Here is an 11,252-nt window from a genome sequence, read left to right on the forward strand (position 1 = left end):
AGAGGGCTGAATGGCCTCCTCCTGTTCCTGTGCAACAGGCTCGAGGAAGAGGGGCTGAATGAGCTCCCCTAACCCCTTAGCAGTTTACAGAGTCAGTGTCAACAAATACCCCTCTAACTCACGAAGGCTGTAATTTTTCCCGTCCCCTGTGATCGCTCTCACACCTCGATTTCCGTGGATATTTGAGTTGTTTTTATTTTGAAAGTGTGGTGGAGCTGGAGGCAGTGTCAGAGGAAGCGGGAAAGCTGACGTTTCAGAAATGGGGGGCTTGGCTTCTCCGTGGGGTTATAACTCACTCAGTGTTATCATAAGTCAGAGCTAACACAGCGAAGGAGCTGGAGGAACACTAGGGGCATTTAAGCGGCTATTAGATAGGCATACGGCTGATAGCATAAGGTAGGGGTGGAGGTTAGATAGACCTTAGGTTTAGGGTAAACGTTCGGCACAACATCGTGGGCCGAAGGGCCTGCACTGTGCTGTACTGTTCTAACACAGCAGGCCGGGCGGCATCAGAGGAGCAGGAAAGTTGACGTTTCGGGTCAGGACCCTTCTCCAGAAACGTCAACTCCCCTGCTCCCACCCCGATGCTTCCCGGCCTTTCCTCCAGCTGCGTCGTCTCCAACTCCGGCATTGGCAGTTCTTACGATCTCTGTTTGTTTATTTATTTTTTCCCTCTGGGCTCTGCTCGGAAGCGTTCACTCCGCTTGGCGGCCATTTTCACCAGTTACCCCCCCCACCCCCTCACCTTCTTGTCTCTGGTCTCCCGCCTTTCTCTCTCTCTCTCTCTCTCTCTAGAAGTGGAGGATTCCTATTCGGAAGTGCCCTCTGACTACTTTGCGACGGATCTGGAGTACGAGGACCGCACGGGGGATTCGGCGCTGGCGCAGGGCACCACGGAGGGATTGGGGGCGACCGAGTCGGAGGCTCCCGGGGAGGTCGAAGGCGACGTCTCTCCCTTCGGGCCCAGTGTCGCGCCGCTGGGCAACCCGGGCACCCCGGTTCCGACGCCTCACGCTGCCCTGGCGGTGCCCAACCTCGGCACCGTCCTGCGACCGCCAGCCACCTCCCCCCCGGCCCGGGACCAGTGGGTAACCGCACCCCGGCACCCCCCGGAGATGGTGAACCGGGCCCCCCCCACCGGCAGCGGCAAGGACCAGGACCCGTTCCGTGCCCCGGGAGACGGGCAGACGGGGGGCGGCGAAGAAGGCTCCGATGACCGGGAGCCCCCATCGAGCCAGTGGGGCTCGGCCACGGCTGCGCCAGGAGCCACCGCTCGGGAGAAAGGGGGCGGGGAAGAGGAAGGGATGCACACGCTGAACGTCCTGCGGCCAACAGGTAGGCCCCCACCCCTCCATCCCTGACGCTGTCGATTCCCGGGCGCGGGTCGGTTCGGGGAGGGGGTTGCGTTTCCGTAGCGCCTACTGCGGGGCATCTGGGGGAGGCGATGGCCCGATGGTATCATCGCTGGACTGTTAATCCCGGTAACGTCCTGGGGGCCCGGGTTCGAATCCCATCAGGGCAGATGGTGGAATTTGAATTCAATAAAAATAAATCTAGAACTAATGGTGACCGTGAGTCGATTGTTGGAGAAACCCACCTGGTTCACCAATGTCCTTTAGGGAAGGAAACTGCCATCCTTACCTGGTCTGGCCTACGTGTGACTCCAGCCCCACAGCAATGTGGTTGACTCTGAACTGCCCTCTGGGGTAATTAGGGATGGGCAATAAATGCTGCCTGGCCAGCGATGTCCTCATCCCGTGAATGATTAGAGAGAATAGAGCCTCACAAACAATGGGACACCCCCCTGGGTGGTCCAGCAAACCTCGCTCCCCACCCCCCCTCCCCCAACCAAATGTAACTAGGGAAACGTGGTGACCTGTTTCGGCACAGCAGGATCCCATTATTCAGCCACACGCGTCCTTAACCACATGCAGGGCCAGAGATCTTAAGTCATGCTCAGTGTCGTGGCCAGGCCGCAGCTAGAGGGGGGTGTGCACGGTGGGGAAACGGGGTCCCGACTCCGCCCGCTGCCCTGAGGCATTGAAACTCTATCCGTATCTTAACGGGTTGCGGACCCCCAACTCGAGGTAGAGATGAGGGGCCGTGCCACGGCCACACGGAGAACGAGGCGAATTTAAATTATGATCGCTCTTCCCAACTTACGCCGGAAAGGCTCCTCGTTTACCCCTTTTAGCTCCTGCCCCGTCACCGAGCTGGGCCAAAGGCAGTTTCTGAAATGCTCCTTTTCAAACCTAACTTCTGAACGAACGCCACGGCAAAACCATTTCAGGATGAAGAGTGGTATTCACAACAACAGGGTTGGTGCTTCACCCGAGCACTCAAAGTTTGGCAAGAGAGCAGATAAGTTAGAAAATTGTCGAGCTTTAATGAAGCGAGACGCATCTAACAAAAAAAAATCAGTTCACGCACTAATAGATTTTTTCAGTGTGCTGGGTCCAGTGGTGTTCCTAACTTTCTAGCCAGTTCTTATTAAAAGAGATTTGGAGAGTTGGAGTATTCTGGGCAACTTACCAACTCTCCCTCTGCAGACCCAAACTGAGTTAGAATCCCAACATTTATGAACTTTTAAACGAATCGACAAGCAGCAGTTTCGACCACGAGTCTAAGACCCAGGCTGATGGACCCAAGTCGGTGGGCTTTAATTGGAAAGTTATGAAGCAAACGCTATGGCTTCACCTTCCCTTCATAATGACGCGCCACTTTTGAAAGCCCGTTTTAGCATAAAGGTGGTGATAGTAACAGGCAGCTTATCTCTGAATCATTTGTGCCGATTCGAGAGTGTCTGTACGGGGCAGGGGATCCAGAAGCTTCGGCAGAAGTGAGCAAGTCTGACCATTCCACGAGCCTAGCGAAGTTGTCCACTTTTACAAGAGTTGGAAGCTGAAAATCGGAAGGAGGACCTGATTTTTATTCTTTTTTTAAGAAACCGAAAGAACTTTGGACGCTGTGAAGCAGGAACGAAAACAGGAGTTGCTGGAAAAGCTCAGTCAATTGGAAAGTTGGCGTTTTGGGTCCGCTGACCCTGCCCTTCCTCAGAGGAAGGGTCACCTCACCTGAAACGTTAGCTCTGACTTTTTTTCTTCACAGATGCTGCCAGACCCTCTGGGCTTTGCCAGCAACTTCTGTGTATTTTTTGGAAGCTGATCAGAGGTATAGATAGAGTGGACAGCTAGAGACTTTTTCCTAGGGTGGAGGTAGCTATTACGAGGGGGCATAGTTTTAAAGTGAGTGGAGGTAGATATAGGGGAGACGTCAGAGGTAGGTTCTTTACTCAGAGAGTGGTCGGGGCGTGGAATGCATTGCCGGAGAGGGTAGTGGAGTCGGCCTCATTAGGGGCATTTAAGCGGCTATTAGATAGGCATATGGATGATAGTATAAGGTAGGGGTGGAGGTTAGATAGACCTTAGGTTTAGGGTAAAAGTTCAGCACAACATCGTGGGCCGAAGGGCCTGTACTGTGCTGTACTGTTCTATGTTCTGTGATTGTTATTTTTGGTTGGGGTGTATCACTGTGTGCTTTCGGGCCACAATAGTTGGAACAAGCTGAAGATTGAGGGGCGGGGGGGAAGGGGTTGGGGAACAAAAGGCCCAGGCTACTTCCCACGCAAGAAAAAGTTGGCCACGTGCTCCAAAAGCCCCGGCCTTCAGGGAACGGACACGTCTGCTTGCCCCCAAACGCTGTCTAGCAGTCCAGTGGATCAGTTTAGCTCAGTTGACTGGATGCTTGGTTTGCGAGGCAGTGTGAGACTAGCAGTGTGGGTTCAATCCCTGCATTAGCACAACTTGACACAAATGGGTCTCCTTCTCAATCTCTCCCTTCGCCGGAGCTACAATAGCCTTCAGATTAAATCACACTGCCCCCATCCCCAGTGACTGGGGTGGATTGGCCATGCTAAATTGCCCCATAGTGCCCAGGGATGTGCGGGTTAGGAAGGGTTGGCCGTGGGAAATTGTCCCGTAGTGCCCAGGGATGTGCAGGTTAGGGTGGATTGGCCATGGGAAATTGTCCTGTAGTGCCCAGGGACGTGCGGGTTAGGGTGGATTGGCCGTGGGAAATTGCTCTGTAGTGCCCAGGGATGTGTAGGTGAGGTAGGTTAAACATGGGGAAATGCAGGGGTAGGGGAATGGGTCTGGGCGGGATGCTCTTTGGAGGGGCAGTGTGGACCTATTGGGCCAAATGGCCTGTCCCCACGCTGTACGGATTCTACCAACACCAGGCCCCTTCGGTGACCTCAAAACTAGCTCATTTATCGGAAACGTGCTGTTTAACTGGTTACCTGAGCTACTGTGTTGGATCAAAGCATCGTAATGTACACATAGACAGGATGAGACAAGACAGCTCTGCGGCATGCAGTGGATAGGAGAAAAAATAGGCTTTATTAAAATGCAGTACTGTTGTTGATCAAGGGTTTGAATGCAGATCATAAATGGGTCGACTTCTCACAGCTCTTTCTGTCGACCAAACTTGATTGCAGTCAGTTTCAGAGCATCGGTGAACCCTGAGCTCAGGTGGCTGATCAGTTAGACCCAGGTCTTTGGATTGAGTTGACCATTTGACCTTTGGAGTCGATGAGGATGTCAGAGAATGCTTCCACAAGATAAATCTCTAACTAAATTTATTCCAAGGGTTATCAGAGAGGAAGAGAGATAGAGGGAGGAGAGGAAAAGATAGAGAGAGACTTGGCATTGCATCCTCCCACAATGGACCAACTCTTGAGTCCGTGGCAAAACAGAAACCAGAGGTTCAGAGGCTGCTGATAGATGCTTCTGAACCTCGGTCTGTTTGTCCAACAATTGTAAGCCATTCAGCAGCCCATTATCTCTCTTTTCAAGCCTTTTCTCCTCAAGTCGCTGGCCTTTTGCGAAACGTGGGTGCACAACACTCTTTCTAGCTCTCAGTTCCAGAAGGTCATGTTATAAACTCTCTGCAAACCCAGGAATTGTCCAAACCCTCCATCTCGTCCAATTCTCCAATATTTAAATGTATACTGATGGATACAGGTCTAACCCATCCCACTATTCCTCGTCCCTCCACGCCATTCCAGATGTGGCCTCACCAATACACCGTACAGCAGCATCCCTATTTTTATATTCCGTTCCTTTTGCAATGTACAACAACACTCCCTTAGCCTTCCCAACCACTTGCTGTAGCTGCAGATTAACTTTATGTACTAGGACACCCAGATCTCCCAATGCTACAGAGTCCTGAAGTCTCTCTCCCACACCTCAGTGGAAGGATTAAAACCGCACCGAGGGCCAGAAGGTGAAACGAAAACGCTAAAATGCTGGGGGAGCTCAGCAGGTCTGGCATTTCCATGCAAGAGAGAGAGAGAGAGAGAATTAACGTTTCCACTCTGAAGGTGAAATCAGGCTTGTTAAGGGGGTTGGGCTCATTAACCTGTCTACCCGCTCCCCCCCCCCCCCAGCCCCCCCAACATTGTACGACAGCTGACTGACCTGCGCCCCCACTCTTGCCTTAGAGTCGTGGATTCTTACAGTACAGGAGGCCGTTCGGCCCGTCGGCTCTCCGCCCAGCTAGCCCCACTCTCCAGACCTGTCTCCCATAGCCCTCTAAATTCATCGCTTTCAAAGACATCTTTCGAAACCTCAGATGGAATCGGCCTCCACCGCTCTCCCAGTGTGCATCCCAAAACCTAACAAGTCTCTGAGTAAAGCGTTTCCTGTCTCACTTCCTAGCTCTCTTGCTGACAGTCTTGAAGCTAATTACGGATGCGCCAGCCATGGAAACAGACTATCCTGCTTTACGCTGTCAAAATGGAACAGCTCGGCAAGGTGGTTTGAGGGTTCTTAGAGGCTGGCACATGTTGGTTGCCAATGCGTTTTAGTGCCCGTAGAGATGTTGGTGCCTGGGCTTTGGCTTTTTTCTATTCATAACTTCTACTAAACAAACATTTCTCTCTCTCTCTCAGCGATAAAACCAACAGCTGGTTCTGCGACCACTACCGTTTGTGGAGGACAGTTCCAAACCTCTACCACCCCGCTTCGCGCGGTGCATGCGCAGAAATGCTCGCTAGCAACAGAAACAGAAATTCCTGGAGAGAAATATCTCAGCATCTGCGGAGGGAGATGGAGTCAATGTTCTCGGGCCTGGCGACCGCTCTCTCCCCAGATGCCGAGATTTCTCCAGCAATTTCCGTTTTTGTTTCTGGCTTCCAAGCTCCACAGCCCCTTCAGTTTCTTTCCTTTAAAAGTTTTTGGCAAAGATCCGTAGCTCGGGTTGTGGGGTGAGGTTATTGACTTGCTCGCCAAGCTGGCTTGTTTTCTCGTTCAGACGTTTCGTCACCATGCTAGGTGGCATCATCAGTGGAGTCTCTGATGAAGCGATGTTATTCTACTCCGCTTTGGAATTCATACTCTCCGGCCCGTTATGGTGAGTAGTGTCATTTCCAGTTTTGATCTGTACGGGTTTCTATATGGGGACCAATTCTATATGTTTCTTGATTGCATTATGGGTGGAGAACCATGCCTTTAGGATTTCCCGTGCGTGTCTATGTTTGGCTTGGGCTATTATGGTTACCTTGTCCCAGTTAAATTGATGGCCTTCATTGTCTGAGTATTAAGGAGAGCTCGTCGTGCCATTTTGCTGCTAGCTGATGTTCGCGTATTCTGATGGCTAGTTTCCTTCCTGTCTGTCCAATGTAATGTTTGTGGCAGTCGTTGCGTGGTATTTTGTAAACCACGTTGGTTCTGCATGTTGTGGGAAAGGGGTCTTTAATCCTCATCAGTGTTTGTCGTAGAGTGGCTGTGTGCTTGTGGGCCACCGTGATTCCTAGCGGTCTTAGGAGTCCCGTTGTCAGTTCTGATATGTTCTTGATGCAGGGCAGTGTGTTAGGGCGTGCTGTGTGCCCCTGTTGTTGTCTGTTTTGTAAGCACCTGTGGATGAAGTTGCGGGATTATCAAGTTAAAGTGAGGATCTTGTATATAAGTGATCTTCCTCTTTCCTGTGTAGTTCTGGCGTGTTGCAGTGTGTCCTGGCCCAGTTAAATAGTGTCCTAACACAGCTTTGTTTGTGGATGTTGGGCTGGTTGGTGTCGAAGGTGAGGATTTGGTCAGTGTGGGTTGCTTTTCTGTATACTGAGATTTGGAACTCCCTGTTGGTCATATGCTCAACTTTAACATCCAGAAATGGAAATTGATTGATTTAACAACTACTCACCCTCCCAGCCTGATGGTTAGCAACTCCTTTGTCTGTCCAACTGTCTTTCTCTCTCTTCGGGCTGTACCCTATCGTTCACTCCCTATCCCACCCACCTCCCTATTTTCTGCATATAAACTAACATTTTCCCAGCCACCATCAGTTCTGAGGAAGGGTCACCGGACCCGAAACGTTAACTCTGTTTTCTCCTCCACAGATGCTGCCAGACCTGCTGAGCTTTTCCAGCAACTTTGTTTTTGTTCCTGATTTACAGCATCCGCAGTTCTTTCGGTTTTTAACGGAAATTGATTGTTGTTTTCTTCTTCCCCTGTGGATTTAATCCCGGCGAATGCGCTGTTGATGAGGCGCTGGGTCTGTTCGAATTTGCTGCGTTTAATAATGACAAATGTGTCGTCTACGTACAGGATCCACAGTCTAGGTTGAATGCAGGGGGAGGGTGGTGTGTTCTAGTCTTTGCGTGACTGCTTTTCCACCCATACTTCAATCAACAAACATATAGAATTGGACAAACCCACACAGATCAAAACTGGAAATGACAGTACTCACCATGACGGACCATTGAGTATAAATTCCAAATGGAGTAGAATAGCATCGCTTCTTCGGAGGCTCCACTGACGATGTGACCGATCATGGTGACGAAACGTCTCAAGTCTTAGCTTTTGATTTTCTCTCTAATCTTTATCTACCCTGCCTTTGCCAGTCGGTGTTTGCACTAAATTAATAGTTTGACATTTGGAGCTGTTGCTTTCTGAACGGTCTCAAATACGCTGAAAACACTTCGACAAGTTAGCTTACAAACAAGAGCAGAAATTGCTGAGGGGTATAAAAAAAAAACCAGCAGTTTCCCAAGGAGGGACATCACTGGACTCTGAAACGTTGAACCTGTTTTCTATCTCTCTCACTCGCACTCCCACAGCGGGACCTGCTGAGTTTCTCCAGCAATTGCTGGTTTTGTTTCTGATGCCCAGCATCTGCAGTTCTTCGCTGGTTTTGCAAACTTTCGAGCTAGGGGTTATCTTCTGCTCAGAAAAGGAGTCAGAAATGTAAAATCAACAATTCCCAGTGACCTTAAGTGCTCCAAATACTTTTGCGTGCATTGCTGTGTGGGCTTGCTCTGGTACAGTACATTTAAAAGGCATCTGGATGGGTAGATGAACAGGAAGGGTTTTTAGAGGGATATGGCTAAATGCTAGCAAATGGGACTAGATTTATTTGGAGGTGAACCTAGGGAGATATGGTTAGTAAGTTTGCAGATGAAGTTGGTGGTGTAGCGGACAGTGAAGAAGGTTCCCTCAGAGTACAACAGGACGTGAACCAGATGGACCGAGGAGTGGCAAATGGAGTTTAATTTAGATAATTTAGGTGCTGCATTTCAGGCCAGGACTTATACACTTAATGGTAAGGTCCTGGGGAGTGTTGCTGGACAAAGAGACATTGGGGTGCAGGTTCATAATTCCTTGAAAGTGGAGTCACAGGTAGACAGGACGGTGAAGAAGGTGTTTGGTACGCTTGCCTTTATGGGTCAGTGCATTGCGTACAGGAGTTGGGAGGGTCATGTTGCGGCTGTAAAGGACATTGGTTAGGGCCACTTTTGGAATACTGCGTTCAATTCTGGTTTCCCTGCTACAGGAAGGATGTTGTGAAACTTGAAAGCGTTCAGAAAAAGATTTACAAGGATGTTGCCAGGGTTGGAGGGTTTGGAGCTACAGGGAGAGGCTGGGGCTATTTTCCCTGGAGCGTCAGAGGCTGAGGGGGGACCTTATAAAGGTTTATAAAATCATGAGGGGCATGGATAGGGTGAATGGACAAGGTCTTTTTCCCCCAGGGTAGAGGGGGAGTCCAAAACTAGAGGGGTTTAAGGTGAGAGGGGAAAGATGTAAAAGGGACCTGAGGGGCAACTTTTTCACGCAGAGGGTGGTGCGTGTATGGAACGAGCTGCCAGAGGAAGTGGTGGGGGCTGGTACAATTACAACATTTAAAAGGCATCTGGATGGGGACATGGATAGGAAGGGTATAGAGGGATATGGGGCCAAATGCTGGCAAATGGAGCTGGATTAATTTAGGATATATGGGTCGGCACAGACGGGTTGGGCCGAAGAGCCTGTGTACAGCTCTATCTTTCTCTCTGTCTGTCTCTAACATTTGTTAGGGGGCCTTGTTTTGGAGGTGGTTCACATTGGCCATTTGTCAACCCAGTTTAAATTCAGAAACCAGCACAAACATAAAAGTGGGATGGCCTGGGTTGCCAGTGTCACCGCGTCTGTGTGTCTGGACTTCCCGCTCCTTGCTGTTTGCTCTCCACTCTCCTGCCTTTTCTGTCCCTCAGGCAAGACCCTGGAGACGAGAGGATGTGGCCGAGGGCAAGATGGAATTCGGGTCAGCGAAGGCCCAGGAGGTCACCAGGGCCCTGCCGGCGAGCCCCAAGGCCCTGAACCTCCTTCCTCCATCTCTGAGGCCTATCGCCGGCAGCCCCACCACCGCCAACGCCATCGAGGGGAGGCCGGAAGCCGGGACAAGGCCCAGGCCCAGGAGCCGAGCTCACAGCCCTCGGCCCTTGGGGGCGAACGTGACAGAGGCCCCCCGAGCGCCCACCCAGAGCCGGCGCTGCACCCTCCGTCTCAGGCCGCCAGCCCTGGGCAAGGGCGGCCAGAAGATTCTGGAAGGTCGCCCGCTACCGGACTCTGGCCCAGTGGAGTGACCCATGGAGGGAAGGAAAGTGCCGAAAACTTGCCGGCTCCAGGACTTTTGGAAAGCTCTAGAAGTTTGCAAGAGGCCGGACTCTGGCCTGGAATGACCCGCCAAGGGATGGAAGGTTCCAGAAACCCGCCGACACCCGGCCTCGTGGAAAGTTCTAGAAACTCGCAGGAGGCCGGACTCTGGCCTGGAATGACCCGTGCAACAAAGGAAGGTTCTGGAATCCCGCTGACCCTGGGCCTCGTAGAAGGTTCCGGAAACTCCCCGTTCCTGGGGCTCCGGCCCAGCGGAGGGATGGAAGGTTTCGGAAGGTCGCCGGCCGTTCCGGTCCGCCCATCGGACGGCCCGAGCAGAGCGAGCGAGGGAGCGGAATGTTCCGGAAGCTGGCCGGCACCCGGCCTTCCGGAAGGTTCCGGTAGCTCGTCGGCTGCCCCAGGGCCCCCGGGGGAGCAGGGAGAAGGTTCCAGAAGGAACGGGAGCAGCCGTGTGTCTCCGTCTGGACAGGTTTCTGGCTGCAGGGATACGGGGAATCCGCAGTTGCTCCCGTTTCCAGTCTCTCAGGCTCCAGGCCTAACCGTGGGCCTAGGCTCAGCCCCCCGGGCCTGGGATCCTCTCAGCTCCTCTCGGCCTGGCCGTGGTCCCAGGATCCGAGCTGACGGAGACCACAGCCAGCAGGACCCTCCTCCTCCATTTGGGGTTCCCTCGGAGGAAGGGAGTGCGCTGGAGCCGGTAGCTCCCACCAATGATGGACCAACTGAGAAGTCGGCTTTCGGGAAGGCGACACCTCTGAGGGGGAACCAAGGCCGGGGGACCCTCCTCATCTTCATCGGAGCGCTCTCTGTCCACATATCGAGGCACTAAACCTCCACTACCTTCCCTTTCTCCCTCACACGTCCTCCCTGTCCCTCCCCTTCCCCATTCCGCCCCCGCCCCTGTCCCCCACTCCCCTTCCTCCGCTCCCCCTCCCTGCCCCACACGTCACCCCTCCTCCTTGTTCCCACCGTCGCCCCTCCCCGTCCTCACCTTCACCCGCATTCCCCCACCCCCCACCTCCCCCTCCCACTGCCCCTCTGTTCCCCATCCCCCCCCCCACTGCCCCCCCCCCCCACGTCCAGCCCACCTCCTCCCTGCATCCCAGCCCCCCAAACCCTTCCCCGTCCCCTCTCCCATTCCACATTCCCCCCACCTCTGCTCCCAACTGTCCCGCTCCCCCATTTTCCTGTCCCCCCATTCCCCCACTCCCCCATTCCTCCCTTCACCATTCCCCCACTCCCCCATTCCCCTACTCCTCCATTCCCCCACTGCCCACTTCCTGCATTCCCCCATTCCCTTGCTCCCCCACTCCATGATTCCCCCACTCC

General features: G+C 52.9%; 1 protein-coding gene across 1 annotated transcript; it reads left to right on the forward strand.

Annotated features, from left to right (window-relative positions):
• The first annotated feature begins 489 nt into the window (after positions 1-489).
• On the forward strand, positions 490-10,811 carry LOC125487885 (collagen alpha-1(I) chain-like). Its single transcript, XM_048620429.1, has 2 exons — positions 490-1,335; positions 9,524-10,811. Exons 1-2 carry the CDS (start codon positions 585-587, stop codon positions 10,750-10,752), a joined length of 1,980 nt encoding a protein of 659 aa, XP_048476386.1. The 5' UTR covers positions 490-584; the 3' UTR covers positions 10,753-10,811.
• Positions 10,812-11,252: the final 441 nt, after the last annotated feature.

The sequence above is a fragment of the Rhincodon typus genome, chromosome 46 (assembly GCF_021869965.1).
Source record: "Rhincodon typus isolate 14 chromosome 46, sRhiTyp1.1, whole genome shotgun sequence".
NCBI classification, from domain to species: Eukaryota; Metazoa; Chordata; class Chondrichthyes; order Orectolobiformes; family Rhincodontidae; genus Rhincodon; species Rhincodon typus.